Genomic DNA, 23,775 nt, shown 5'->3' with positions numbered 1-23,775 from the left:
GAACACAACGTAGACTAGCTGGCCTAGTAGACGACCAATTAAGGAGTTACAAATATATCTCACAGCCTGACCGTGAAGGTTTGAATGTATCCCTTTCTCAAAATCTCCCTTTCAAAATCTCTTCAAGTGAATGTTGTTCATCATTAGTACCCCGTGAGTTAGCCCAATGAAAGGGACGCGCGCTCAGCCAAGGGCTTGTGTGTATGTGCTGGATTGAAATGAGGACCATTGATTCTGCTCGACTATGGTAGTACTGGATCTCCCGCAGAACTGAGGGTCCAACATTCTTTGGACCCGAGGGCTCTGAGGATGCACTTGGAAAATGCAAAAGAGCCATGGGAAAAGGTGCATGGCCTACGATTCTCATGGCGCTATCTTCACTCTTCGTATATACGTTACTCGTTTTGCCATGTAGCATCAGTTTCTTCCCTTGATGGCTCAGGTATAACCTGTCATACGGCACAGTTCGGTCTCCAGAAAGCCGAAAACTCAGCACATTCACCAGGAAGGCTCCAACCCACACATCTCTGTTGGAGAGTCATGACCCCGGTAAAGTTTCAGAGCTATCACTTGGTGATGAGGTCAAGAACGCTAGACCCGAATCAGAAATAGCGCGTCGCGTCCGGAGTAATCGATAGTCGCGCGACGCGTCGTCCATCATATGAGATCACGTCGATGAGCAATAGACTGATTGCACAACAAATCTTCGCCTCAGGTCTCGCACACAATGGCGTCACGACCAGAACTAAAAGTCGACGATGAAGTCGGGTTTATAAAATTCTTTCGCAGCCTCTCGGACGACGGTAACGGCACTGTGAGAATATTCAATCGGGGAGACTTCTACACAGCGCACGGGGAAGATGCAATCTTTATCGCCCGCACAGTATGTCATTTGAAGCTATACAGATATGCTGCGCATGTTCTAATGTTTTAAAGGTTTACCGAACAACATCAGTCATCAAGACCCTTGGCCGCGAACCTGGCCTCCAATCAGTCACCCTATCTATCACCGTATTCCGAAGCTTCCTCCGCGAAGCACTTTTCAGATTAGGCAAGCGTGTCGAGATCTGGGGCTCTTCAGGTCGTTCTTCATGGAAAGTCGAGAAACAGGCATCGCCGGGCAATCTGCAAGACATAGAAGAAGAGCTTGGGGGACAGCTTGACACGGCTCCGATCATATTGGCGGTCAAAGTATCGGCGAGGGCGAACGAAGCAAGAAATGTCGGCGTTTGCTTTGCAGACGCGAGTGTGAAAGAGCTTGGTGTCAGCGAGTTCCTCGACAATGACCTGTATTCAAATTTTGAAAGTCTGCTCATCCAGCTTGGTGCACGAGAAGTGTTGATACAAGCGGATACAGCGAAGAAAGATGTCGAGCTTGGCAAGTTGCGGTTGATCGCGGACAACTGTGGTTGCGCTGTATCAGAAAGAGGAGCTTCAGATTTTGCGACACGAGACATCGAGCAAGATCTCGAAAGACTGTTGAGAGATGAGCATGCGGCAGGTCAGCTGCCACAAACAGACTTGAAGCTTGCTATGGGATCAGCAGCTGCTCTCATTAGATATCTCGGTGTCATGTCTGATGATGCAAACTTCGGACAGTATCAGCTATATCAGCATGACCTATCGCAGTTTATGAAGCTTGACGCGGCGGCCCTCAAAGCGTTAAACTTGATGCCAGGACCACGAGACGGATCCAAGACCATGAGCTTGTACGGGCTACTTAATCATTGCAAGACGCCGGTCGGGAGTAGGCTCCTAGCCCAGTGGCTAAAGCAACCACTCATGGACGCCGTGGAAATCAATAGAAGACAGCAGCTAGTCGAGGCTTTTGTTGAAGACACGGAGTTACGACAAACTATGCAAGAAGAGCATCTGCGTGCCATACCTGACTTATATCGACTAGCGAAGAAATTTCAACGTAAAGGCGCGAATCTAGAAGACGTCGTTCGCGCTTATCAGGTCGCTATCCGGTTGCCCGGTTTTCTGGGCACGCTCGATGGTGTTATGGACGAGACATACAAGGATCCCCTTGACGTCGAATACACATCAAAGCTTCGTGAGTGCAATGACGCTCTGGGTAAACTACAAGAGATGGTTGAGACCACTGTGGACCTGGATGCTCTGGAAAATCACGAATTCATCATCAAACCAGATTTTGATGATGGACTTCGCATCATTCGAAAGAAGCTAGACAAGCTTAAAAATGAAATGAATGCAGAGCACAAAGACGTGAGTAAAGACTTGGATCAAGAGCGCGACAAGAAGCTCTACCTCGAGCAACACAGCAAACATGGTTGGTGTTTTCGTTTGACTAGGAATGAAGCTGGTGTTATTCGCAACAAGAAAGGATACCAGGAGATCTCAACACAGAAGAATGGTGTCTACTTCACTACTAAGACTATGCAAAACATCCGACGAGAATTTGACCAATTGTCAGACAACTACAATCGGACCCAGAGTGGTCTGGTTGGCGAGGTTGTGAAGGTTGCATCTTCATACTGTCCGGTTATTGAGCGGCTCGCCGGAATACTTGCACATTTGGATGTTATTGTCAGTTTCGCCCACGTTTCCGTCCATGCGCCGACATCATACGTTCGACCTACGATGCATCCGAGGGGAACGGGTAATACGGTCCTCAAAGAAGCGCGCCATCCATGTCTTGAGATGCAAGACGATATCTCTTTCATTACCAATGACGTGGCTCTCGAGAGGGGGTCTTCAGAGTTCGTCATAATCACAGGCCCGAACATGGGCGGCAAATCAACGTACATTCGACAGATTGGAGTCATTGCCTTGATGGCTCAAATCGGCTGTTTTGTTCCTTGCTCGGAGGCTGAACTTTCAATTGTCGACTGCATACTCGCCAGGGTTGGCGCGAGCGATTCGCAATTGAAAGGTGTGTCGACATTCATGGCAGAGATGCTTGAGACTGCCAATATCCTAAAGTCGGCAACTCGAGAATCTCTCATTATCATCGACGAGCTGGGTCGAGGTACCAGTACCTATGATGGGTTTGGTCTCGCCTGGGCTATCTCGGAATACATTATCAAGGAGATTGGCGCCTTTGCACTATTCGCGACCCATTTCCACGAACTTACCGCGTTAGTTGATACGTATAGCCAAGTCCAAAATTTGCACGTTGTTGCTCATATAAACGAGGCAGAAGAAGGTTCCCAGAAGAGACGAGAAGTCACATTGCTCTACAAAGTCGAGCCAGGTGTGTGTGACCAGTCCTTTGGTATCCACGTCGCCGAGCTGGTCAGGTTCCCAGAGAAAGTGGTCAAGATGGCGAAACGAAAGGCGGATGAACTCGAGGACTTCACCACCAAGCACGATGAGAACTTTGTGCAAGCCTCGAAAGAAGAAGTGGAAGAAGGTAGCGCGATGCTGAAGGAAGTGCTACTAAAGTGGAAGAAGGACGTGGACGAGAAACAGTTGACGAAGGCAGAGCAGGTGCAGAGCCTGCGGGATCTCGTCAAGAACAACAAGAAGCTGCAGCAGAACTCATTTTTCCAGAGCATAACGGCGTTGTAGGATATGTTTCTTGTCGCTGGTGTACGAGTACGATTGGGGCGCATCTGGACTCCGCCCTCATCTTCCTTGAGGCTCAAAGCTTCTACATGAACGGGTTGGCGTTGTGTATACTAGTTCGGGGGATGTTAATCGTTCTCGTGCAACGAGGAGCATCACGACATGAGCTTGGGCTCGTATTCATGACTAGCTCAGTCCTTGCTTGCAAAGATTAAGCTTGTATGATGACCATCTGGTGATCATTGTCTTTCGACTTCGAAATCTTTGGTTGCCATGTAGACAATTGCATCTGGAACTCTACAAGAGGCACTTGTGTGACTTTGAACAGACGTTGAAGATAGCTGGAGTGATGGTTGAGGGACTAATTAAAGGCGGGGGCGGTTAGCGCCTCGGTGCATGACGGGTCGGACGGTGGGGGAGCTGGAGCTTGGGCCAAGCGGGGGCTGCTAGGGTTACCCCAGATTTCACATTCCAGCTTCACTCGTCCAGCATGTGACGCACTGTATCTACAACACTCATCGCACTCCCTGACACAGTGCGAGTTGTACAACAGGATGAGCTCAATCCGTTACTCTGTCATACTAACCACTGTCGAATCTATGGACGACGCCTCTTACAAAATTGGTACTCCCATCGAAGTTGATCGTCGTGCTTGGGAGACATGTTGCACTGGAGGGTGACAGCCCATTATAGTTGCTGGTGCACGCGGTATCGGAACTGGTCCAATGCAAGAGAAGCAGGCAAGGGCTGAGTTTTGTGTTGTGAACAAGTATGTGGTCACGCAGTCCGTCTGTCCCGTGCACAGTAGATCGATCCCCTGCCTGCAGCAGATTTAAACCACTCACAGTTCACTCCGTCATGATGGTGGACCTCACTTTCGAGCACTGATCACGTTTCCACCTGGGACACTAGCGCCCTTGTGCGTCCTGAAGCTCAATATAATCTGCCCACGTCCTGCATATCCATTTCTTGCCTGCTGTTCTCCCCAAAATCAATTTCAAAGTTGTCGTCAAGAAGAATCATAGAACCTGAGTACTGGCATCATGGGCCTCCCTACCTTTCCTAAGATCTACAACACCTACTTTGTGGCCATGATCGCTACAGTAGGTGGCATGCTGTAAGATTCTTTGCAAGTTCCCAAGGCCATATCCGGATGCTGATTGCTTTACAGCTTTGGCTTCGACATCTCATCGATGTCTGCTATCATCGGTACAAACCAGTACAAGGACTACTTCCATAATCCATCCGGCATCAATCAAGGGGCCATCGGCTCTGCTCTCGCTGCTGGATCTGTTGTAGGTTCAATCATTGCTGGTCCCATTTCTGACAAACTTGGTCGTCGCAATGCCCTCGTCATCTCATGTCTTCCCTGGCTCGTGGGGACTGCGGTTCAGGTCGCTGTTCAGAATCAAGGCATGCTCATCGGAGGTCGTATTCTCAATGGTATCACTGTTGGTATCACTTCCTCCCAGGTTCCTGTCTACCTCGCCGAGATCGCAAAGAAAGAGAAGCGCGGTTCACTGGTCATAATTCAGCAACTAGCGATCGAATGGGGTGTCCTGATCATGTACTTCATTGGTTATGGATGCTCCTTTATGGAAGGGACCAAGTCCTTCAGAACTGCCTGGGGTATTCAGTTTGTCCCTTGTGTATTCTTCATGATTGGCCTTCCCTTCCTTCCTGAATCTCCTCGCTGGTTGGCCAAGGTAGATCGCATGGACGAAGCAATCGACATACTTGCTAGGATTCAAGCTGGAGGCAACCGACATGATCCCTTAGTCATCGCTGAGCTCAATGAGATCACCACGGTCCTTACTGCAGAGCGCGCGGCTGGTAAAGGTATCAAGAAATGGTTCGCGCATGGCATGTGGAAGCGTACTCTGACTGGATTTTCCGTCCAGGCTTGGCAACAGCTTGCGGGAGCGAACGTGTAAGTTTGAAGATCAACATGCAGGTTTCAATTGTACTGAGGAGACAAAAAAGTATGACTTACTATGTAGTATACGTCTTTATGATGGCAAATCTGTCAGGAAACGTAAACCTCATCTCATCGGGGATCCAATACGCGCTCTTCATCATCTTCACGACCATCATGTTTTTCTATATCGACCGCCTTGGTCGCCGTACACTCCTCGTTTGGGGCGCACTTGGAATGGGTATTTGCCACTTCGTTATTGGTGGTCTTCTCGGCGGCTACTATGAGTACGTCCCCGAAGGAGTCAATAATGACAAGAACGTTCTCATGCGTGTCATTGGATCTCCTGCACACGGCGTGATAGCTTTCTCGTACCTCATGATCATAATATACTCCCTCACTCTGGCCCCGGTGTGCTGGGTATATGCAGCCGAAGTCTGGTCTCTTGAGACGCGCGCTACTGGTATGGGGATCTCCGCAACAGGTATTTACGCTTTTGGCTATCTCGTCCACTATGGGCATTCAAATTAACTCTGGAACAGGTAATTGGCTCTTCAACTTTGCGCTCGGCCTATTCGTGCCACCGGCGTTCCGCAATATCTTGTATCGGATCTTCCTGATCTTCGGCGGCATGTGTGGACTTGCGGCGATTCACTTCTATTTCTTCTTCCCAGAGACTTGTGGCAAGACGCTTGAGGAAATTGAGTTCATGTTTAGCAAGGAAGGCCCGCATGCATGGCAGACGAAGAAGGGTCAATCAGGACTTGACGCAGCGATTGAGGAGGTCAGGGCGGCACAAGAGAAGGGTGGCGACCCTCTTGCTTTCCATGCGGCGGATATTGCGGGAAGAGACGTTGAGAAGGGGGGTGTGGTACATTCTCATTCGGCCTAGATGTGGTGTTCACTATTGATTGGCGCGAAAGTGCTGATATGTCACTCGGCCTGTGGAATTATCGAAATTAAGAATATGGAATGGGTCACTTTCTTCAATTACGCAACTACGCAATTATGAAAGTTAGTGATCACCGTTGCATGACGTGGGATATATTTCAAGCTATTAAAGTTTCTATCCCTGTTTTCCCACTCCAGATACGTCCAAATGAGTGCCTCAGGCATTAGATAGTAGTGATATGACCTAACTTCATACGACTAGCGGTCTACGTAGCTATAGCTTCGGCCTTGTCGCGCCAGAACTTCGCGATCTTTAGGTACCTTCACAGTTTTCTACACCTTTGCACAAGCTTAATTCTCTCTCTGTATTTGAACCTTTCTTTCCCTCGAGAGCCTCGCGCTCCCCTGACGCCCGCAATGTCTGGTCGCAAAGACTTCCTCTCCCAAGCTGCGCCCGAAAATTACGTCGCAGGTCTCGGTCGAGGTGCCACCGGCTTCACCACACGTTCCGATCTTGGTCCTGCGCGTGAGGGCCCTAGTGAAGACCAGATCAAAGAAGTCCTTGCGAAAAGAGCTGCTGCCGCTGGTATTGCACCACCCACAGCTTATGGTGTGGTAGAGAAGAAAAAGGAAGAAGAAGGTGATGCCGGCGATGATGATCGGTATCAAGACCCAGAGAATGAGGTGGGACTGTTCGCAAACGGCAACTTTGACCGCGATGATGATGAGGCGGATCGCATCTACCAGGATGTGGACGAGAGGATGGATAGGAGAAGGAAAGCCAGAAGGTAGCTACACCCACTTTTTCGCTCTACAACATACATTGAAAGAGCGTGGCTACGTGCTGTCATTCTCTCTCCACCCTACACATCGATTATATCTTTCAGAGGCTTAATTGGTGGGTCAGTATACTGACACCTGATATTACACAGGGAAAAGCGCGAGCAGGAGGAGCGCGACGAGTATGAGCGCAACAACCCGAAAATTCAACAACAATTCGCAGATCTCAAGCGTGAGCTAAGCACCGTCACGGATGAAGAATGGGCCGCCTTACCCAGCGTCGGTGACTTGACGGGTAAAAATCGACGCGCGAAGCAGAATCTTCGACAACGATTCTACGCAGTACCAGATAGTGTCATCGCAGGCGCGCGCGATGCGAACGCTATGGAGACAGCGATCGAATCCGGTGGTCCCGGTTCGAGTGGAGACGGCACGATGACGAACTTCGCGGATATCGGTGCGGCAAGAGATAAGGTGCTTCAGGTGCGCCTAGACCAAGCAGCGCAAGGCACTACCACAGAAACAACGTCCGGCACGGCGACGACGGTTGATCCAAAAGGCTACCTGACGAGTCTGGCGCAATCAGAATCTGGTCTGGGTGCAGCGGCAAATGTGGGTGATCTAAAGCGTGTCAGAACCTTGATGGAGTCGGTCGTCAAGACAAATCCGAAGCATGGCCCTGCGTGGGTAGCGGCTGCACGGCTTGAGGAACATGCGGGTCGAGCCCTTGCCGCCAGAGATCTCCTCTCGCGTGCATGTGAGCATTGCCCTAAGAGTGAGGATGTGTGGCTCGAGAGGATACGCATCAATGACAGACACAACGCCAGGATCATTGCCGCCAATGCGATCAAGAATCTTGATACGTCAGTCCCGCTATGGCTGGAGGCTACGAGACTAGAGGAGGACCCTAGAGCGAAGAAGAGAGTTCTACGACAAGCGCTTGACCGAGTACCTACGTCCGAGAAACTATGGAAGATGATGGTGAACGAGGAAGAGAATGTCGAGGAAGCACGACTACTTCTTGCCAAAGCTGTAGAAATGATACCCAAATCCGAAGATCTTTGGCTGGCACTTGCGAGACTTGAGACCGCTGATAACGCACGTATTGTGCTAAATAAGGCACGTATAGCGTTACCAACGAGCTACAGGCTGTATCTAGCCGGTGCTCGAATGATGGAGCAGACAGGCGATCTGAAAATGGCCTCGAAAGTCATATCAGGCGCCGTCAAAGCCCTTGCACGACAGGATGCTATGCTGAAGAGGACCGAATGGATCACTGAGGCCGAGAAGTGCGAAGAGGAAGGCGCGATACACACTTGTCAATCTATCATCCGTGAAACCCTCGGGTGGTCACTACAGGAAGATGACACTCGCATCGACATTTGGCTCGCAGATGCAAGAAGCTGCACGAACAGAGGTCTCTACATCACAGCACGAGCAATCTACGCATACGCACTTCGCGTCTTCTACAACAAGCCAGAAGCCTGGCTCGCGGCTGCCAATCTTGAGCGTCTACATGGTGACAAAGAAGATCTGCTAGCTCTGCTCGAGCAGGGCGTTGAAGCCTGTCCTCAGGCCGAAGAACTCTGGATGCAATTCGCACGTGAAAAGCGCGCAAACAATGACTTGGATGGTGCTCGTATGGTTCTAGCTCAGGCTTTTGTCGCCAATCCTGGCAATGAAAACATCTACCTAAACGCCGTTCAATTCGAAGCTACAATACAAAATTTCGACATGGCTCGTCAGTTTCTTGCTGAAGCGCGAGACAAAGCTGGCACTGACCGTGTATGGATGAAGTCCGTCGCCTTTGAACGTCAACAGCGCGACCTACCTGTCGCTCTCGACCTCGTCAACCAAGCACTATCTATGTATTCCGGTTACGCAAAGCTCTGGATGCAGAAAGGCCAGATCTACGAAGATCTCAACAAGCTTCCACAAGCTCGCGAAGCCTACACTCAAGGCACACGCAACTGTCCTAAGAGCGTTCCTCTGTGGCTCCTTGCCTCACGCATAGAAGAGAAAGCTGGTGTGATCGTCAAAGCTCGCTCTGTGCTCGACCGTGCCCGTCTCGCCATCCCCAAGTCCCCCGAACTCTGGACAGAAAGTATCCGTCTCGAGCGCCGTGCCAACCAACTTCCTGCCGCACAAGCTCTCATGGCCCAAGCCCTTCGCGAAGTGCCTAACTCAGGCCTGCTCTGGAGCGAGCGTATCTGGTACCTTGAAGCGCGCACGCACCGCAAAGCACGCAGTCTCGAAGCCATCAAGAAGGCCAAGGACGATCCCGTACTGTTCTGCACTGTCGCGCGCATCTTCTGGGCGGAGCGCAAGCTGGACAAGGCCGCGACGTGGTTCGAGAAAGCGGTCGGCACGGACCCAGACTGGGGTGACGGATGGGCCTGGTATGTCAAGTTCCTGGCGCAACATGGGACAGATGAGAAGCAGGCGGAGGTGAGAGAGAAGTGCGTGCAGAGCGCGCCTCGCCATGGCGAGGTTTGGCAGCGCTTGGCGAAGAAGCCCGAGATCGAGGGCATGGGGGTGGAGGATATTCTAGCGCTGGTGGTAAAGGAGTTGGAGTGAGGTGGAGAAGGTATAGGGAGCAAGGGAGGACTCTGTATGATTAGCATAGCATCGGCGGCGTTCAGGGGCTAGACATCAGGAAGTACAAGTCGCCTGGTTAGGCCCAAGCAGGCCCAGGCATAAGCATTGAACACGGTTTCGACCGTATTGATTATCGTGAGAATATGTATCGTGCTATGGTGATTTTGTGTTATGACTGCTCACGTATACCTGAAACTTGATACAAATCTCAAAGAGAAGCGATTTGAAGATGAGTGATAACCCACGAATTTACTATATAGCTTAACACTACGAGATTGAGTCGTTATCATGACGCCACAGATTCTGATACCCTTCTGAGCACATCATTCCTCTAAGTATCCATGACTATATGGATGATGGAGCCTGTTTGGTACGCTGAGTTCTGAACACTCGTGGACCCATATAAGGGCGTACCCCCATTCGAGGATATCGCTACTCTAGATGCATGAGCTAGTCAGTGTACCGTTGGGTCAGTATATCTGAACTTGAAATCATTTCTTTCTGATTGCTGATCTGAACGCGTCTGCTGCAGTGTCGCAGCTTAATTGTCTGCTACTTGTTATTGTCCACCTTGTCCTTCGTGAATGACTTATTATATACACAAATATGAGGCGACTCCACAATGAGTGCCTGATCCGTATGACATATGACATCTTAAGGCTGGTAAAGCACATTAGGTATCTGTAAATAGCCCTTTTACGTCCTGCCATGTGTACTGAGCATATTCACAGTTGTCATGAGATCAAAAAGTGAATGAACAACAGCAGCAGATCAGTCTAAAGCTTCTCGATATATGGTACATACAGGGGATCATTTTTTTCCTTCTGATAGTGCACTTCAATATTGGTCACGCATAATAAACTCCATTACTGACATCAAGGTATGAACCTTAACTTCGTTCGTTATAACAAGCTAGTGAATACCCAATCCCTAAGGTCCGTCTGTTAGCATCTTTCCTATACAATTTTCTCCAATTTTGTTAGCGCCGTGCCCAAAAAATGATATCCGAAAGTTACGCCACCATATTCCAACGTCGATCATGAGATCTTAATGCTGATCTCGAACTTGGCCCCTCCCCAGAGTATCACCAATGTATATCCCCTTTCCCCATTCCATGCCACCTCATGAGCCCCCCGTGACTCGTCTTACAAACAAATCCTCCGCTAGCGCTGACGTAGATCCATATCCCGTGGACGCACGCAGCTCGAATACCACAACGTCAAAGGCTGATAGCGCTTTCACCACCTATCCTACCGATCAAATGCGGTGCGCTATCACGCCCACGCGTGCAAAAGTTGATTACAAATATGACTGGATGGAGGTAGAAGGTGTGGATAGAGCTTGGGAAGAGCTCTGGACATAGACAATGGTGTGTGGTTTTTGGGGGACCACGTAAGATATTGGTGCTGACTACGGTGCGATTGGCATGTGATGAGAAGCTAAGATCGGAATCCGGCAGTCGATGCGCGTGGAGTGTGCATGGCGGTTTGATGTGCTAATGCGACGTTCGTCCATACATGCTGCACAGGCTGCATGGTTAGGAGAGTCCGGTGCTAGAATGAGGGTAGCGACTTAGTATGTCCGATGACGTTTCGTGAGGATAGACCGTGGGTAACCAGGCGTAGCTAGATGCGTAAGCTCGATGCGAAGAGGCTTGCAGTTCCTGAAGAATGTGTTTTAGTATTGTAACTGTTAAGTCTGTAATTGCGGAGGAGGGTACATGAAGGAGCCGGCTAGCCTGTGAAGAAGGGCGGTCGTATATACTAGTAGGATAGGCTTGAGAGCCATATCGAGATTAAAACCAAAGAAGGGAGAACCTTTTTAGTATGATTATATGCGATAAGGTGTATAGGTACGACTTTAAACGTGCTACCTCCTTACATTATAGGAACTAATCCGCACTCGGCACGGAGTAGAAGCCTGGTGGTGAACATTGTAGTCTGGATCAGGTATTCGCTGCGAATGAGTCTCGACTAAATGGTTATTATGCGCCGGACCGCAAATGACATATGCTTGAGAGTATGATCTGGTTGGACTGTAATTCGGTTACAATGAAACCTACTTCATTTTGCCTATTATATTATTCTTCACCTCATTCACAGTATTTGCTTGACTTCTACAGTATATTAATCTGAGTTGAGCATCACGATCGCCAAGATCTTAGTGATTGGCCGCGAGAAAAAAGGTGTCTTGGATATTGTGATTTTGTCGTTTTGATCCTATATGGGAGTATTAGCACTAAAGCGCCATCATATCCCGATTAGACCCTTGACAGGCAAAAGGAGGTTCTAGTAAGCTCGTTCAGCCGACGTCAAATCGGCCAGGCCCGCAGTGGCGTGCTGGTATGGGGGCAAGATTAAAAGCAAGAAAGGATCACGATTTGCCTCTACCCGAACGAAGACCGACGACCATGTAGCACTCTAAGAACGGTCATCTGTCTTGGAATGTACGTTTGCATCCTAGTGCCTTGGAATATCCGAAAGACATGCCATACCGTTTTGGCCCGAAATCCGTTCAAACGACACCGGGTTTCCTGTTTCCACTAGCGTAAGGAGATTTGATCCTTGTGGTTTCGTTTACCTTAGCGATCTGCATAGCATACATAGTAGTACACTTTGACGGTTTGTAGTCCAGGGTCCGATAAAAACGATTTTAGCTCTTGAACTAAGCCGAATCATCATCGAACCAGTTGAGGTGCTTGCGATCCGTAGTATCGCCAGTGAAAAGTTCAGTGGTAATTATTACTTCCATGCTCAAGTCGCAGTCCGTACATGTACCCCAGTCATTGGTCTTGCATCGAGGGAAGAATTCATGACGGTGGTTGTAGTTGTTAGTAAAACATGAAATGTAGTCTGCTAGAGTAGCGCACTATATTGTCATAGTTCGCATCTGTAGACGGCAAAGCTAACAGCTCTCGGTGGGTGTCGGTAGACCGAGCGAAGGAACGGTCCATCCCTTCTGCTCCTTTCCGGGCTTCGAGTGAAAGAATAATCGGTATAGAGCAAGTGATGACAGACCCTCCCCTTAACGAAGTGGAAGACTTTAGGATCTTGTCGATGACACGTTGACAATGCTTTTGGGCTACCCGCAGAGAGCTAGTGTGCAATGAAGCAGAATTGTATGAGAAGTTCAGCTGCGCTAAACGAGGACAGGAGGATTATATCGTATGGATAATTTGGTATGTGGATATATGTGGGTCGTGGCTGCTCCTAGGGCATGGTATAGGTGTCGATTGTGTGAAGAGTGAGGCTTTCACGAGACACGATGGAGTGAAGTGTCAAGGTGCTCGGCAACTTCCATGTAACAGATCGAGATCAGTCCCGTGTGCACGCTCCTCTTCATGGCGAGCAGCGGATCATAGGGGCTTGAACTTAGCAAGAGTGCCAGTGCGTTGAGCGAAAATTGCGTAGTTGACGGTTGACCGTGCCGCAGGGAGAAGGACCGTCCGTGATGGGCGGATCGGACGTTCCGTCGTTCGTGCCATCCGATCCATCTACAAGGGAGTCAGTGCTTCCGTACAAACCACAGGTAGCCCTATAGATAGTCTGCGACTCGGGGTAGGATTCTGCTATGGCCACTGCCGCGTGGCTCGTACGAGACCGCCATTAGACTTCCACCACTAGGATATCGGCCGCGGAAGACAATTGTAATATGGCGGGCGGCTCTTGGATATTCTTGGGTGGCTCTTATCGTATCCCAGAGGAGGCATAGCTCCCGAAAGAGAGAGGGTCCTCTAGCTATCTCGGTCAGCCTTTCGGGCATTTACTGTAATCATGGAACTGATCCTGCATCTATATACCCTTGCGCAGGGGTATTCAAACGACTTTGCGCCTTCGCACATACCACGTACCACGTGTCGATTCTGGTACCGAAAATCGTCGCGTCGAGTGTGGCTTCCACAGCGGTGCCGTTCATTATTAGGTCTGGGTCTTTTTTTAAAGGTGGCGCGTGAAGGCGTTACGATGGCCCTAGGCATCTCGACCTCAACTACTTCAAATTTGGCGTTACACAGACTCACATGTAACAACACGAGTTTGTAGTCTGACGCCGCACCATCATAGACCATTTTTTCGAAATGCCCCTCTTCTCCACTCTGCCCTACGCAGCCCCCCCCCTTTCCTTTTCTTTCCTTTTCTTGATCCTCCCGTTGGCCACCCTAGTAGCTGGTGGGTGCCTTTACATTGTTATTACTGGATTTGGGGGATCCTCCGGAAGGATCTTTCTTTCCTCACTCTTAGACAATTCTTGTATACGTGTGGCTAGCTTCATGATGAACTAGCTGTAAACATGGGTAAGCGAACCAAATTTTAGAATGTGCTGGTGAAAGTAATGATTAATTTAATGCTTGAGTTGAGTTCGCATGGCTACGGGTTTGGGGTATCTGCGAGTCCAGGCGACATAGACAATAAATGATTGGCTGATTTTGAAAAATTGCCATTGGCCCAATTTTTATTAAAGCAAACGGCCTGTCGTTACTACAATGTAACGCATCACATTGTAGCATGCTTACGCTCCTGCGCAGAATATATATCCCTGTGGTAGCTAGTCTAGCCTCTAATACTTTGACGTCCGCATACTATCGTGTGATGTCCGGAAGACCTGATTCTGGAATTTTGAGGATGCATCTAGTCCTGGGTGATTGCATGTGTGTCTGCCACGTAGATGAGCAACTCGTCGCGTGCCAAACAGAATGGTCGATAGAGATGATCTGGCGAGGTAAATCTCTACCAAAGCTCTTTTCTATAACAACGGATGGTACTTTCCGGACTTTTCGGTTAATGCTTGAAACCCAAATGGTGGCTGAGTTTCAACTGCCACTTCGCCTTGTGCACGGCGATTTGCAGCACGGCATCATGACTGCCATCTACTGCCACTGACCTACAATTGTCTCTTTTAATCTGATACTACTAACATCTAAGTATCATGCATTATGTTTCTTGGAGCAAACACCAAACTTCGACACTATATTTGTGCTACATAAGCAGTAAGACTGGCTGAGTGATAACAGCTATGCCGAACCTCGTTTCGCCTGTGTGATTGATTAGTAACACTTCGTTCTCGCTTACCTTTAGACACGGCGGGCTGCAAGCTGCACAATTGAGTAGCTCAGTCGCTATCGTGACGGACGCCAGCGCCAGCCATCTCAAGTGGACCCTCATGGCGCGCCTGGGAACATGATACCATCCAGGGTGCAAGCAGGGCACCCTGCACCTGGTGAAGCAGCTGGTAAGCCTAATAGCATCAGCTTCTTTAGGGGGGGTGGTTTCGCTGTGTCATGGTGCTGAGAAGGCTTCAAACACGGGCGGTTACGCGCGGCGCTTAGATCCCAAGATCTGACAGTCCCAACCCGGTATCCCGCTATCCCGTCAACCCGCTATCATGATATCATCCAACCCTTTCATTCCACATGAACGGCCTGGGACCCTCTCTGTTTGCTTTACAGCGTTGGTCATTGCGATTGTACGAGAATTTCACACATGAGGATTTCCCCGAGTCGTACACTTTGATCATATGATCTTTGTCGTTTTGCTTCCATAAAAGTCTTTGTATGAAGTGTCTGTATAGAAGCACACTTTCCGTGGCGGGCTACCTATTATGAGCTAGCTCGACTACTAAACTAAACCGTGGTAACAGCCCGTGCGACTGGAGCTGGATCTAGTCAGTATTGGGTTGGTCATCTTTTGAGCTAGTGCACGGCCTCCCGTCTGCCCTCCCTCCCTCCCGCTAGAAAAACTGATTACACGAACCTCTCTCCACATCCCGGGCCCGAACAGCCGAACCTCCCTATTCTCACACATCTAAACACGAATCCATATCCATTTGCTGTCGCATCAACTCTAGCGTACAACCTCGTGACGGAAAGACGCCGCAGCTCAATCTCAACCCGAAAGTGCATAGGTGCTCACTGTTCCTGATCAATATGAGTACTCGCGCGATGTTGCACAGCATCACCTCACACACACCACACTGCCATCAGGTGAGGTAGAACCGCGTCCATGTGCATTACCGAGCGTCTAACCTGTCATTGGTGTCTGCAGTTTGTTTAACCAGGGAGGCGCTCGATTCTCTGTTCAGGGTATTTAATCACCACAGGAGCCGCCAAGCACACTGCATATCGTTAGGTCTACGATTTCAACTCACGGGGACGGTATCGTGCTTACACTTGGCGACTCGAAAAGTGAAGTTGTATTCTAATGACACTAGCAGTCTCGTACAAACTCGGCAGGCTTGTGCAATCATGGGGGCTAGTGCTGCGGTGGGTCATCATGCCATATATGACGAGTTGTAGAGCGTGACAACCATTTAGGCCCGACAAAATGACGAACAGGTTCTATAGTTCTGTTTCCAGACTTGTAAGATAATACTCGTCACTTTGAGCGACTGCGTTCCCTGATTTATTTGAGATTGTCAGGGATGGCGTGTTCAGATCCCAGTCTGCCATCAGTGCTTTGTCTGTTGTACATGACTGCATGATTTGCACATTCAAGGATCAGCCTTGGGTTGGGTTATCTATATTTTTCTTGTTTGTTAGCTCGTGTAATGCCGATTGATATCGCTCGAGCCATCTATGTCCCTCTGTGCATCGCGCAGATGAACTCTGTATGCAAAACACTTCCGGTCGCGCGGAGCAAGTCCAACAAGCATGATTTGTGTGTCGCGTAGTCTATGGAAGCGTCCCCACCATAAGAGCTCCAGTTTACCTGTATAGTTGGTAGAACGACGTTACTGATATATCTAAGCACCCGCGTGTAAGCGGTTCGATGCTGATACCACTGTGGAAAGAATAGGCGATGACGAGGCCGACCGTCATCATCATATACTCAAAGCCATGCATATCATATCTCATATACATGGTACGCCTAATTCCAACAAAGTTCAGTATCCCCTCAAAATCCACAAATTCCGGTAATAAGACATCCCCACAAACATGGCAAAGCCAGCTCACGCTGGCAATATCCCTGCATCATAAGGCAGGGCAAGCATGCAAATTCTGAAATTCGTCGCTCCTTCGACATGGATAACACTGACACCAGTTGACCAATGCCGGCTGCACATCCTTGAATCGCTGTCCTGTGGAGCGCTTGTGGAGCAGACAAGGGTGTTCCATGCTCTGCAACAAGCTGCTCAGAATTACCAGGGAAGGCATGCCGATTGGCCAAGGCAGACCAGTGGTTTCGATGAAATGAACTTTTCGACAAAGCGTTGTCGGGGAAGCGGAAGCTGCACCGCTTGATTGCAGTGCAGTGCAATGCATGCAGCTCAGACCATCTAATGGTTACACGTATGGAGCAGACTGGTAGTACGTCTGCTCACCGCAGTAGTGCTTCATTCGAGTGGACGTTCAAATCTTGCTGATGTACAAGCTGATGAATCGACGGCCAGAGAAAGGCCGAACCAAGATCAGTGCCTTGACATCAATCCTCCTGAATCAGAGATAGGCAACCCCGCAGAAAAGTTACCCTATTGAGGTGCATAGTCCAATGAGCTTCAAGTACTTTCTATGCGTCTCTTTATACCTGATAGGCAAATGGTGTTAAGGAGAACCATCTAATTGACTCTCTAACCGCAGCAAATCTACGTATGTGGCTGCGTTGCAAAGCAGAACGAGCAAGGTTTCTTGGCCTGCATCCTTTGGGGGCGCACGACGGGCCAACTGTAACACCGCCAAAACTTGCACCCAACTGTTGGTACAACTGCTTCTGCTTGAGAATATACAGATATACTGCCAATGAGCGATCTAGTTACAGGTCATATAGGACGACATGAAAGGAATATATGATGAACAATGATGCGTTGGCATCGAGGTATACTCTGGTCTACAAAGGATAAAGTTCTGCAGCAACTCCTGCTCCTCGCTAGACTGGGAACTATTACGCCGTTTAGGAAATGCTGCAAGTGGTATTCGTCACCCCGAAAGTGCAATATTTCGCAGTATGCGTACGCCGAAAGGAACATAGTAGCCTGTCAAGACTGTCGAAACATGAATGGTGAAAGGGTGTATAAGGATTCCGAAAGTCATTAGTCATGTTGTTGCCGCCTTATACAAGTGAGAAGTCTAGATTAGACTCTTTGATGATCTTTTCCCAATCCCATGAAGACTCATCGCGTTCGTCCATCAGGCCCCAGACTTGGTTAACGATGGTTTCAGCGTTGTTGTTCTTCTCAAGAACATCGAACCTGCGCAGAGTTGCAAATGCTCTACTGATAGGTGGTCTCTGCTCAGGATTGAAAGTGGCACATCCCATAAGGAAGAGGGGCATCAGAAGGCTTCCATGGATGGGATCGTCTGGATCCAATAAATGGAGGATCTCTAACGCTTTACTGATACAATAGTGTAGCCGACGTTGGAGCTCCGAGGGTTCAGTCGTAGGAAAATACTCCCGAGAAGGGCGAATCGTTCGGAACAGATAGATACGTGCCGCTATAATATAAAGTTCCGAGGCAATATAAGCAGAGCTACTCGGTTTGGAGCGATGAGGGTTGTTCCATGATGAGATATCCGCTTGAATCTCTAAGATTTCTCCTAGAGAGACATGACTCCGTTCTCTGATACAATCTCTTAGACGTCTAATCTTGGAGATGAAGTAGAACAGTGGATCCAGATACCCGATCAAGGGCCCTGCCACTTGTTGAAGAAACTCTTCAGGGACGTTCAATTCTGGCATCGGCAAAGTCGTTGGCGGTGTCAAGGCAGTAACACACTTCGAGATCTTATAAAGGTGACAGTATCCAATGATAAATTGTCGAAAGGCAGGATTGTCTGACTGATGGGTTTGATGTTCACTGAAGGCTTTCAGGGTTTCCATGTGCAGACTGTATTGTTCCACAATATCCGGAGCAAGTAGAGCATTTAGACTCGTAAGTGTGACTTGTGCCATTGTGGGATCGTCTACCCGGCCATCGTTCGGAAGGCTCAGCAAATCATTGACGACTCGGGATCTATGCCACTCAGTACGTGCTCTGATCGCTTCGTCTTCGGATTGACTAAGCATGTGCGATCCTGAGAGACAAAGTAGTGAGTGCATCAGGCCTTCATGGCTCATAGACATCGGAACAATGACGTCTCTCAAAAAGGTGCTCTTTCCCGATCGACTAAGGAGTCTATCGCAAAGATCATTCTCGAAATGCTTCAGAAGTACTCGATCGAGATCATTTTCAGCGCCAAGAATGGCACTTGGCCAGTGTATCGGTGGTCGTGGTTGCCTCTCTATTCATAGTCAGCTGTAGGTTGGAAAAGACGATGGAACCAGTACTACTTTTACCACCCTGCCACACCCTCAGAGGCTCATAGCCCTCACATACTACGCTATTCTTCTTACAGCTTTCGCCTGCAACGTATTAGTTCGAGATGATGACGAAGTGATGGTGGGAGTTGTACATCCTGGCTTTCCTTCGTCGCACTAGGGAGAGGTTAGTCTATTGGCGCCACAGCTTTGGAGCACCGGATTTACCTTCTTCTTTCGCCTTCGACATGTACGACATCCTGTCTTTGATCTTCCTGCTGTCGGTTTTGGCTGAGCTGAAGAAGCACTGGAAGCAGAGATCTCCTTTTTTGGTCGACCTCGCCTTCTGATGGGTCCATATCTTGTTGTTGCTGTTGAAGACGTAGCTCCAGGCGCTGCTCCAGGAGACGGTAGTACCACCTCCACACTAGGCATCTTGATATCTTCGTCCATAGGTTCCATCTTTGGTACAACGATATCACTCGCCGTCGAATCTCTCGCATAAGCATAGCCATCTGCATGTGAGGCATCGGAACCAGGTGTTGACGCGCTAGAACTGGCATTGCTTCCGGAATCATGACCGTAGGAACCGGCGCTATAACGCCGAGACGGACTGCCATTTATTCCAGGGGTGTTCGAAAAGGTCGAACTCATAGGTGTACACAGTGGTCTTGGCGAGTGCAGCAGGCCAGAATGAACTTCCGAGTAGGATGGTGATGAAATTGAAGGGGTATAGACAGTATTAAAGGAATATTCCTCGCCGCCGTACAGACGTTGTGTTGTGGCCATAGGAAGCCGTGAGGAGGTGACCTCAACGATGTTCGGCGATGTCATTGACACGCTGGTACAGCAGTGCGGATCAGCGAGAGGATTCAAGGATGCAAGGCAGCATCGGAGGTCTCGGAGTAGATTTTTGTTGTCCGTAGAGCGGTAAGCAAAGCTTGCTTACTTCTAATGAGGGAGCTCGTTCAAGATACAAAGGCGAAGATTTGAAGGCGGGGCTCTCTTGGTCTTTAGCGAAGCAAGAATGGAGCTTCAACTGGGGGCAGGATTGCCTGACTGGTCAACCTGGTCCATCAGAGAGGTGACAAGGGCTGAGGCGAGGCTTACGAGTCGCAGGCCTGGGTAGGCAAAGTTCGGCCGATGGAGAGGGGTTCCAATGAGCCAGAAACGAATGATCCAAGTAATAGAGCGATAGGAATTGGGTACCAGGTCACACCAGGAGTCGAGATAGATGGGGGCCTTGTATGAGCACCCACATGCACTATAAGTGTCGTGAGTAGATGGATGGTGTAAAGATCCTGAGGAATTCCTAGCGCCACGGCCGTTGTGTTAGCTACTCGGGCCCCTGGTAAGGCACCGAATGAGTAAAATAGGGGATAAAGACAACAAAGGAATGCCTGAGCAAAGCCCTGTGCAGATTCAGGCGTTGATGTTTAGATGTATCTCCAATAGAACCAGCGTGTTGGTAGATGAAAGCTGTTTTCGTAGAGAAGCGGGCCGTATGGTAAGGCTGTGGGCGGCGCACGGGACTTTTGTAGATTCTGATGAGTTGCCTATCAGGTCGGAGAAAAGCATTCACAGACTGTGTTTGACCCACTGCGATGGTTATAGGGTATCGAAGTATGGATCTTGGGTCAAGGATCGTGGATCATGGCAGCGCGATGGCGAGGGGACTATAGAGTAACAACGGCGGCGCAAGTCCACTATCCACTTGGGACACACATTCACTGCACTCTGGTGACTAGGGTAATTGGCATTGGCAGTGCCTATTGTTGCTGGGCCTTGCACTGACCAGTGATCGTGGATAGTGCCGTAGTGCAAGGTGCCTTGATGCCACAAGGCAGAAGGGAAGGGGGGGGGGAGGGGGGGGGGGCACTCCGTGTCCTAGACTGGGGTGCATGGAATGGCGCAAACCGGCACCGTTTAGACTTTGAGTCTAACCTTTTGGAACGACTCAAGCATTAGTGCATAGGGGCCACGATGGCGCGCTTATTGCCCAGCCTGATCGCGGAATAGTTGCGAATTGGGGGCATCTGTTCAGCAACGGTAAGGCTATCTGATCACATTGACTGGATTATAGTGTTGGGCCGCAGGTTTACTCAGGAGTTATGTTCTCTGATCGTGTGTGTTTGTGTATGTGTGTGAACAATGGTGGATCTAGGTACGAAACAACGCACACGGATTGCTGACCATGACGGCTGAAAGCTCTGTGGCTGCTTCCAGATCACTCAATTGAGATGCTGCGATAACGCCGCCTGAACGAGCCGAGTACATGGTGTCGTTGGCTCTGGACGAGTGTATCTAGACTCTCAGGCGTAGGGTTGATGAGTTTATACATTCAATATCAACACGTGTTTGCTCTCCATCAAACCTAATTATCTCATTACGTCGATATAGCATGCCGGCTATGTTAAATCCAATATTCATCGCGATGGCGACACCGCGAGCTGGAGTTCCTATTGCCGCTGGTCTTAGGCTTTCAGCTTGCTTCATACAGTTAGCAAAGCTAGCACATCTCCCCATCATCGCATGGAAAATACGAGGTTGGTCGCTTGTGTAATTGGGTGGCCAATCCTTCAATCAACCACAGGCGCATGTTCCGATGAGGTGCATGCGATCTATGGATGAAAGTCCAATAGCTATATGCTTATATGGTGATCGCAAAGACAAAGTCATGGAAGTGGTTGGCTACACACATTATGCTAGCTAAATTCTTGAAGTAAGGTTGCAGCTTGCATGGTATTTGAGGCAGGCTAGCTATGATGTAGGGCCGGACTGACCACTATTTAGCGAGAGTTCCCTTTATGTTTGTCTAGTGAATCAATTCTATCCTTTCAACTAACCACTCTTTGCAATCATATGAACAGAGAGGAAGTCATTTACATTCAGACCAGCCGCGCGGGATCACACCCCGGCGTGAAGGCTCGCTAAACATGGCGTGGCCCTTCCCTTCGCGGTCCGAAAAGTCAAAAGCGACCATGCGAGCCGTCCCAAGTGTCCCTTGCTATCCGTACCGGGCCCTACCCTGCACCCACACTCAGTAACCACGCGAAACACAAAGATAGGTCATACTCACGATGAAGGTACCCGTGCCGCATTGAATGCTGAGAAGACTGCGGTGTGCCTTGCTTCCCGTGCCCTCGTGCCGTGCCAAATCTTCTGTTGAGCTGCAATATGCATGTTAGAGGCGCAGAATCAAGACCTTCGTGCCGACCCTTCATGGCCCGGGCCATAGATGGGTTATTACTACGGGTCTGACGAAGGGCGTGGATACATTGAGAGGCGAATATTCTTCATGAAAAGCTGAGACTACTAAATAATGATTGTATGAGATGGAGCCACGGCCATAAGTTATATCTTGAAAAGCTTATGATAACACTAGTGCGATACTTCTGTGCGTAAGACGCTAAGCCCTATCTGATCCGTCCTCGGTGAATCATCATGCAGGATGTAATCCTACGCACGGCACAGTTCGTTGGATTGTAACTCTGAGCTTCGAGAGTCTTGAGTCAGTGCACCGCTACGTATGTTATTCAGCGAGTCCAGCGAGTCCAGCGAGTCCAGCGTGTCCATACAGGTGCTCTCGAGTGTGACGAACAGAGTCAAAGGAAAAAAGCAGGGTTTGAAGTCCTGTGTTTTGAGCGGCAGCGATGGCTGATGCATAATATAGCTAGGCGGGTCACGACAGAAAAGACAGATGCAGCCTGTAAGCATGTGGCGTATTACCGGCTCGAACTGGCCGTATTCCGACTCGAACATGCGATTCCTCCATATGCGAAGCTGTTGCCATTGAAGCTTTCCATGGTCTGTGCCCATCCACCGATCAGTCGACTCGAGCTTCAAGCCGGGTATGCCGACGTACTCTATATCTAACCAGACCAAGTCTACCAGCATGCAACACAATAAGCCCTTTGCCCGGCCATGGATCCAGGCTGAGTATATCAGCTGTAAAGGGATCAGGACCGTGGCGTGTTAACTTGATTCCGAGATATCATCATCATCCAAAGGTCAGAACGCTTTGGCCTTTTCCTGACTCATTGCAGGCTATTTGAGATTGTACGTTGTGGGAACCCATTGGACAGGAGCTGATCTCCGAGCACCACGTACAGTGGTCGACACTGGGATCAGCGATATGATTGATGTGTATCAAGGAAGACTCCATACGGCTGGTCGTAAAAGGACCTGCCAGGCCCGGATCTGTTCCCGGCATTGCCAGTCCATGTTTGGTCCCTCCTGACTGCTATAGAAAAGTCCTGCAAGGAACACTACCTACTAAGTATGATCGACAAGGGTTTATTCTGCATCGTTTCGACTTGGATGATTGCGGTTCTGTTTGTAGCAAGTTAGTACCTGATACGACTGAGAGTGGCCTTGAAACTAGTATTATAAGTATCTCATTGCCACGGTCAACCTTGAGAATGCCTCCGGATGGGTATGCCGGAACGTGTGCTTTGAGACACGGAGCTGCTATTCCCGGCGCTTGTATGGGGAGATATTTGCATTTCTTGGCCTGCGAAATTGGCAATTCTGGTGGACATCTATCCAGTGAGGTGGTCTGATCCAATATACAGAGATCGAAAGAAACTTGCACGAGTTAGGAAATGATTGTAAAGTTGATGCCTGAACCTTGCAGCATCTCAGCAATGAGTATTCCAAAACACCCTAAAGTATGGCACTGGATTTACCCTACGCGCAATATTCTAATCCTTGCTCTTCTCACGTGCCAACAATCTGGTCGTTACCTTCTTTTGTGCGTACATGTCTGTCAATTTCTGTGATGTGTAAGAATTGAATAGTCGGGAAATCCTCGGCTCAGAGCTTGACAGGCACGGC

At 49.3% G+C, this 23,775-nt stretch overlaps 4 protein-coding genes across 4 annotated transcripts; 3 read left to right on the top strand and 1 right to left on the bottom strand.

The window, feature by feature from the left end:
* Positions 1-727: 727 nt before the first annotated feature.
* On the top strand, positions 728-3,534 carry EJ05DRAFT_437332 (DNA mismatch repair protein; the record flags this gene model as incomplete). The annotated part of the gene is made up of 2 exons (XM_033741783.1): positions 728-883; positions 937-3,534. The coding sequence occupies 2 exons, from the start codon at positions 728-730 to the stop codon at positions 3,532-3,534; spliced, it is 2,754 nt and encodes a 917-aa protein (XP_033602402.1).
* Positions 3,535-4,282: 748 nt separating this feature from the next.
* EJ05DRAFT_531291 (general substrate transporter) lies at positions 4,283-6,448 on the top strand. The gene is made up of 4 exons (XM_033749019.1): positions 4,283-4,648; positions 4,703-5,461; positions 5,515-5,930; positions 5,989-6,448. The coding sequence occupies exons 1-4, from the start codon at positions 4,575-4,577 to the stop codon at positions 6,336-6,338; spliced, it is 1,599 nt and encodes a 532-aa protein (XP_033602401.1). The 5' UTR covers positions 4,283-4,574; the 3' UTR covers positions 6,339-6,448.
* A 188-nt stretch (positions 6,449-6,636) lies between these two features.
* EJ05DRAFT_474980 (putative pre-mRNA-splicing factor prp1) lies at positions 6,637-9,812 on the top strand. The gene is made up of 2 exons (XM_033743705.1): positions 6,637-7,125; positions 7,270-9,812. The coding sequence occupies exons 1-2, from the start codon at positions 6,755-6,757 to the stop codon at positions 9,692-9,694; spliced, it is 2,796 nt and encodes a 931-aa protein (XP_033602400.1). The 5' UTR covers positions 6,637-6,754; the 3' UTR covers positions 9,695-9,812.
* Positions 9,813-17,754: 7,942 nt separating this feature from the next.
* EJ05DRAFT_499138 (uncharacterized protein) lies at positions 17,755-19,773 on the bottom strand (the record flags this gene model as incomplete). The annotated part of the gene is made up of 4 exons (XM_033746786.1): positions 17,755-18,923; positions 18,979-19,044; positions 19,095-19,116; positions 19,168-19,773. 4 exons carry the CDS (start codon positions 19,771-19,773, stop codon positions 17,755-17,757), a joined length of 1,863 nt encoding a protein of 620 aa, XP_033602399.1.
* Positions 19,774-23,775: the final 4,002 nt, after the last annotated feature.

Source organism: Pseudovirgaria hyperparasitica, assembly GCF_010093815.1.
Source record: "Pseudovirgaria hyperparasitica strain CBS 121739 unplaced genomic scaffold EJ05scaffold_5, whole genome shotgun sequence".
Lineage (NCBI taxonomy): Eukaryota > Fungi > Ascomycota > Dothideomycetes > Acrospermales > Acrospermaceae > Pseudovirgaria > Pseudovirgaria hyperparasitica.
Note: the sequence above shows the minus strand (reverse complement) of the source record. Positions and strands in the feature narration are given on the sequence as shown.

Bases quoted from the DNA above. Each gene is read 5' to 3' on its own strand.
- EJ05DRAFT_531291 (XM_033749019.1), top strand. From the start codon at position 4,575: ATGGGCCTCCCTACCTTTCCTAAGATCTACAACACCTACTTTGTGGCC. The intron at 5,462-5,514 runs GTAAGTTTGAAG...GAGACAAAAAAG, and splicing joins CAGCTTGCGGGAGCGAACGT to TATGACTTACTATGTAGTAT. The intron at 5,931-5,988 runs GTATTTACGCTT...ACTCTGGAACAG, and splicing joins TATGGGGATCTCCGCAACAG to GTAATTGGCTCTTCAACTTT.
- EJ05DRAFT_474980 (XM_033743705.1), top strand. From the start codon at position 6,755: ATGTCTGGTCGCAAAGACTTCCTCTCCCAAGCTGCGCCCGAAAATTAC. The intron at 7,126-7,269 runs GTAGCTACACCC...GATATTACACAG, and splicing joins AGGAGAAGGAAAGCCAGAAG to GGAAAAGCGCGAGCAGGAGG.